At 30.7% G+C, this 6,863-nt stretch overlaps 1 protein-coding gene across 1 annotated transcript in view; it reads left to right on the forward strand.

Annotated features, from left to right (window-relative positions):
* Positions 1 to 3,770, forward strand: part of TBC1D32 (TBC1 domain family member 32) — a 182,894-nt gene extending 179,124 nt beyond the window's left edge. Inside the window, exon 35 of the mRNA XM_088795491.1 lies at positions 1,932 to 3,770. Within this exon, the coding sequence (XP_088651617.1) occupies positions 1,932 to 2,051 (120 nt within the window). The 3' untranslated portion in view covers positions 2,052 to 3,770. The remainder of the gene's footprint in view (positions 1 to 1,931) is intronic.
* Positions 3,771 to 6,863: the final 3,093 nt, after the last annotated feature.

Raw genomic sequence — 6,863 nt, forward strand, 5'->3', positions numbered from 1 at the left:
TTCAGTACAAATTATCAGGGTATTTTTTTATTTTATTTTAAAACTAATGTCCAAAATAGAAGCCATTATTTCAAAAAATACATTCTAAGGAAAAAAATACATTGAAATCAAGTAAAAGTTATGGTTCTTGCTAGGTAGTTTTATTTTTAAATTGAAGTGGAACAATAATTAAAATGTTAAAATAGATTTTGCTTATTTTTGCCTAGAGAAGAATTAGAACTGTTGTTCAAATGCTGTCATCTCTTATCGTAATTCACATTTTAGGAACAATATGTATTCTTTTAAAAATCATGAGTATGTACTAAAACAGTTTTTCCAGCATTGAGTTTTTATTCTCTGGTTAGAATAACAAATTACTATAATTCCTCTCCAGCGTAGGTGTAGTTTTAGTGAAGAGGTGATTAATGGCAAATCATACATTATTTCAATGAAAAAAATGGATAAATTTATAATAGTTCCATGACTATAACGATAACTGTTTAAAGAGAATTCGTGAACAGTATGAATGGTCAATTCAAAACCCAAAGAACAAAATGAAGCATTTTCGATAGGAGAGAAATTTACAAAACCCAATATTTCTGCTATTCATAAGATGATCACCTACCCTTCAATTTAGTTGCTTATATATAAAACTGGAAACAATATATATACTGCAGCTGTTAATGTTTAATGATAGGGACCTGTTTCATTCATCTTTGTGTCTTCAGCTTATAACCAAGAGCCTTATATACAAGAAGAGAATAAATGAGTTAATGAATGAACAAATGAAAGAATGGATGACACATCAAAATTATTTTAAAATTAAGAGAATTAGCTCTAGCCTTAATGGTATAATGTTATGCATATAACTTAACATCATTTAGTTTCTTTAGCTATAATATCTGCCTTGTCGATTACTAATAATTTTTTTAAAGTGCCAAATTTCCCCCAAATTACCCAGATTTTAGGTGCTACATAGCAAAATAATGTTCTCCCAAGTTATTTGCAAGCTATGAACTTTTAGTAACTTAGAAGTTGACCAGTGACATCTGAGGCCTTTAAAAACATCCTGTTTTATTGAGAATTGTGTCATGTTTCCCTAGTTACTCCACATTGATGTCTTTCATCTATAACCTGATTATCTCTAATATAATATATGGTATATTTTATGCTTTTGAATTGCTTTTGTTTTTTGTTAGTAACTTTTGCCTTTAAACTATAATCTCCAGACAAGCATGGATTGTCCAAAATTTTTTATAACCTCAAAACTCCTAAAATAAAATTATTATATTAAGTCAAGCAGATTTTGTTGTTGTTGTTGTTTTGGAAACTTTGAAGGGTAGGTACTGCATAACTACTATTTGAAGATGCTAAAAGGAATAGTCATAAAATTCCCTAAAAGTTGCGAAGATTCTAAACAGATGTCCCTACTGCTTTTTTTTTTGAGTGCCTCATTTGGAACATTAACCATTAAATTTCAAATTAGGATAAGCATGCATAGTACCAACGTTATGAATTATAGACTGTTAAAAGGTTTTATGAACAATTGCTATAAACAGATGCATGTTTCTCGCAGTATTATAGTATCCTTTGATAGAAAAGCTTTATAGAGTCTTTACTAATACAAATGTGAACCAATCAATCTATCATGGAAACTATTAGCTGTAAAAATACTAGGGAGATTTCATTATCTAGGAGTTTGTTTTATTTTTTGTTAGCTGTATAACATTTTTGTTTTTGACAATAGATAACTTTGCTTCATAGGGACGTGATTTCCTGCTATCATATACATACACAGCCTACTAAATAAAAATTAAAAAATTACACATTTACTGGCAACATAAAACCCCCATTTATATCTGAAAAAAATGCATCAACTATTTAAAAGTTATTAACTTAGAATTGTGTGTTTTTACCTGAGCGAATGAACGTCCCTTTATATTTTTTGGCAGGAGGAAGCACTGCATGGGTTTCGAGTGAGTGATTACTTTGAATACATGGAAATATTGGAACAAAACTACCGACCGGTGTTGCTGAGAGACATGCAGAACATTAGAGTGCAAAGCACATAGATCATCAAATGCACAGTCTAGTTTTATATGTTTTATTTATTTTTCAAAGAAGCAAAGGGACTTGATTGCTTCTAATCTGTGTCTATAACAACATATACTTTGTGAGTACACATACTGTAAATCAATACTGAAGGTTTTTTAATATAATAATATATTTAAGTAGGTATTAGCTCAATTTTTGAAATGAGATTAATTCATTTTTATAAGTTTGTTATTGTGTATGGTTGTTTTAAAATCATATCTAGCTCACTTATGGTTCTTTGTGTGTAAGAACTAGTTCCAACCTATATCTCTTCCTTCACCACATGATTAAAATATTTTTTCCAAAGAGTTTGGAAAGAAGCAGCAATATTGTCAATAATTGACTAGCAAAAAGAGTCCAAAGAGACAAAGAAAAGACAGTTGTTTTATTTATTTTTTTTATGTCTACACATATAAGAAAAACAGAGAAAACCACAACTGCTCATTCTACATGTGGAAAAACAAATGATATTTATCATGGCAAGTTGTCGGAAAATTATTGTCCTCAGATATAATTGTTTTTCTAGGAACTGCTTTTGGTACCTATATCAATTTATAATTTTTCACGTGAAATGTGGTCTCTACATGGTTCATTTAAAAGATAGATTGGTTCTTTCATACTGGTAAGCATTTGACTCTCATTTGTCATGCATTTTCCTTGGTGATAGATTTGATTTGTACTGAACTTGAAAACATTAAGGAAAATAGATTTCTAAATTATTTTAAATGACTAACACTGTTTTATTTGAATAGAAGTCTCTTGCTTCGATGAGGTTAATATATGTGAGGGTCTATTTTCTTATAACTGTCAACATTTAATATATGAAAGTAATACACAAAAATATTAAATTGTTAATTTTTTAGTCATCAATTTCAACAAGTTTTTAAATCAACCATTTAAACTATTCTGAAGCTTTTTTTTTTCCTTTTCAACCCAAAATGGCTCATCCATAAACTCATTTTTCCTTTTAGTATGATAAAACAACTGGTCCCACACAGGTTTCAATTTTGTGATATTTAGGCTATTGCAATATCAACCTTCCAAAATCAGGTTTTATGTTGTAAATGCCAACAATAGCTTCTCAGTAATGGTGTTCCTAAAGGGCATTGGAAAAGTTGAGAAAAGAAAATTGAGCAAGTTAATGTGACATATTGCTCACTTTACCTCTGGCTGATGGAAGTTAAGAAAGAGTCCTACCTGACCCCAAAACACCAAGCTTTGTCTACTTTCAAACTTAATTTTGAAAAGCTGTTCTGCAGAACCTGTAATACATGTTTATGGATCCATTTCCTCCCATTTTCTTCCCGAGTTATTGTTATTGGTCCTAAGAAACTTACAGTTTTATGTCTTTTTAAAAACTCTTACATGGTAACTGCAAATACGAATGGAGAAGAGACTGTGACTTAATTTTGTAATATTCATTGGTGATTTTGATTGGAAACTGAAGTAAGATTTAGATAATAACAATTACATTTTGGAAAAGTGACTTCAGCTGGAGCTAGAAGGCTTTTGCTTTCATTTGATAAATAAATGTCTTATGAACAATGACATGATCAGTGACATGAACAATGAGCAATCTAGTGATATAAAATGTAGCATATGGTAGTTTGTGTAACTAACATTGTGAATTATTTTTGCACCTATTTTCATTTTACGAATACTCTTTAGAAATAAATACAGCTCTGTCTTGCCTCTCAGTTTTGTTTTTATTTAATATATAAGTCCTTAGGGCAAATGTATTTCTAATTTATGAAGATACTTGGTACATTTTATAGGACTCATCATAAACTGTATTTTATGATACAGTGTAAACAAATTTGTGAAAAATTTAAGTGCACATATATAAATCTTCAAATATCTGTGGTCAAAATTTAATTTTTGTAGTTGTGCCTCCTCATGATACATAGGCATCTAAAGAATCTGTGAAGGTCAAGTTAAGTCTCAGAAAGTCATGTAAAGCTTCCTAACATAATTCTACCTAAATTTGTGACTATTAAATTATGGTGTCCTTTAATTTGACCTTGCAATTCCGATATACCAAATAAATTTCTTTGATTATTCATTTAAAGACATGTTTTGAGGGTTACATATGTAATTAATATTATTAGTGTTCAGGATAGGATAATTGAGATAGTCTATAGTCTTTGTGGGGAGATTAATTTTAAAACTATGAAAATACAGTTATAAAGATGACAAGTGAGAACTGCCCTCTGGAGTGGGGACTTTGATCAGAGCACTCTTGATGGAGTAATGAGGACAAAAGTTTGGTTGGAGCAGGATTAAATGATGCTGAGAAGCAAGATTTTCGAAACTTCTCGTAATATTGCTGCACAGGCAAAGAAAATATGGGTGGTAGCTAGAGGAGGCAGGGGATCAAAAGAACTGCAAGTGTGGAAATAATGCAGTAAAGAAGGAAAAACATGCTGAAGAGAGAAACGCTGGAGTGAATGTCCAGCATTCATTAGTGAATATGTTTTGGAATTAACCTTTGCCTGGATCATGGATACTTCATTCAGAGTAACGAGGAGACAGTGTACATGGGCACAGATACAGGATGGGCTTCCCTGGAACTTATGTTTTTCTCAGTGAAATAGCAAACAGGCCATCATTTAAGAAGATGGCAAAAACCTTGGTAGGTTTTAGGAGATGAGAAGTGAAACGGGTGTCGAAGATAGTGGAAGAGTAAATAGACTAGGAAAATATAGTTGTGATTTAATGGTCATAAGATGAGTTAGAAAACTTGTGTTTTCCTCTAGCCACATTTCTTTGTGAAGGCATAGACATGGAATGGGTGGTGAATTGTGCAAGTGTTTCCTACCACATAAAAGACAAACCATAAAAGAAAAAAAATAACTTGTACAGACTTCAAAATTTAAAAAGGAAAGAAAAAACTTGCTAAAAAACACATCTCAAATAAATGAAAAGATGTCACAGTGAATAGATTTGCAAAACATATCTAGTAAAAGACCTTATGTTCACATTATAAAAAGATTTTTAACCACTCAATAACAAGAGAACAAGTAACCTAATAATAGGCAAAATTTCTGAACAAAAGCTTCACCAAAGAATATATACAGATGACAGCTGTGCACAAAAGATGCTGCATCATCATTAGTTATAATATTAGGGAAATGCATGTTAAAACCACAGGTGATACACACTAAAATTTATAAAACAAATGCATACACAAAACAAAACGTGTGATTGCAAATGTTGGCAAGAAAGTAGAGCAACTGGGACTCGTACATTTTTAAAGGAATGAAAATGCAACAGCATTTGGAAGTTTGGCTTAAAATAAAAAAAAAAAACTCACTTAACTATGTGACTCAGCAATACCCCTTCTAGGTATTTCCCTACAAGAAATAAAATATATGTCCATACAAACACATGTATGAATAATAATTACAGCTTTTTTCACAAACTGGAAACCCAAACCTCAATGGAATGGATTGACAAATGTGGTTCAGCCTTTAAATGAAACAATTCAGCATTAAAAAGTATCCATCTACTGTTGCACACAAAATCATGGATAAATCTAAAAAGCACCATACTAAGTAAAATAAGAAAGACACGAAAAAATGTATTCCATCTATATGAAATGACAAATCTACAGTGACAGCATTAGTGGTTTCCAGGGACTGGGGCAGAGGAGTGGGTGTGAAGAACAGGGGTTTTCTGCATTCCTAAGATTAACTTGGTTATATTTTATCATGTATACATATCAGATTTTATTTGTTAAAATTTTGGCACGAGTTTTTATATCTATGTTCTTGAGGGGTATTGATCTGTAGTTTTTTTTTCCTTCTGATTTTGATGTCAATGTAATGTTGGCTTCATAAGATAGGATAAGAAGTGCTCATCTTTTCTAGAGTTTTTTGTATAAATGGTATATTTTTTATTCCTTACATGTTGGTAGAATTTTCCAGTGAAATCTGGAATTTTCTTTTATAAGATTTTTAACAAAAACATTCAATTTCTTTAATACATGACTATTCAAATTATTTATTAAGTGAGCTTTGTTTGTTTCATTCAAGGAATTTGTCCATGTCACCAAATTGTCAAATTCACTGACGTTAAGTTGTTCATAATAATGCCTTGTTACCCTTTCCAATGTGTCGAATTTGTAGTGATGTCACCACTCTTATTTTTTATATTGTTAATTTTCATTTTCTCTTTTTTTCTTGATTGGTCTGACTAGAAGTTTATAAATTTTATTGGTCCTCTAAGAATTAGCTTTTAGTCTTATCAGTTTTCTCTATTTTTCTGTTCCATTGATTTTTTTCACTTGGAACTTTATCATTTCCTGTATTCTACTTACTTCAGTTTTATTTGCTCTTGTTTTTTGTAGTTTCTAAAAGTTATTTGAAATCCTTCTTTGCTACCGTGTTTCCCCCAAAATAAAACTGGGTCTTATATTAATTTTTTGCTCCAAAAGACTCATTAGGGCTTATGTTCAAGGGATGTCATCCTGAAAAATCATGCTAGGGCTTATTTTCCAGTTAGGTCTTACTTTTGGAGAAAAATGGTAGTATACATTTAGTGCTATTAAAATTCCCTGTAAGTACTGGTTTAGTTGCATCCACACATTTTGATATGTTTATACATTTTAATTTAGAAACTCTTTATAATTTATATTTGGATTTTCTGTTTGATTCATGGGTTATTTAGAAGTGTGTAATTTAGTTTCCAAATATTTTGGGATTTTTCAGGTATACTTCTGTTATAGAATTCTAGTGTAATTCATTGTGGTTAGAACATTCTTCATACAGTTTTAATCTTTTAAAACTTAT

Source organism: Rhinolophus sinicus, chromosome 2 (genome assembly GCF_057876585.1).
Source record: "Rhinolophus sinicus isolate RSI-liver-muscle chromosome 2, RSI-T2T, whole genome shotgun sequence".
In the NCBI taxonomy this organism is placed as follows: Eukaryota; Metazoa; Chordata; class Mammalia; order Chiroptera; family Rhinolophidae; genus Rhinolophus; species Rhinolophus sinicus.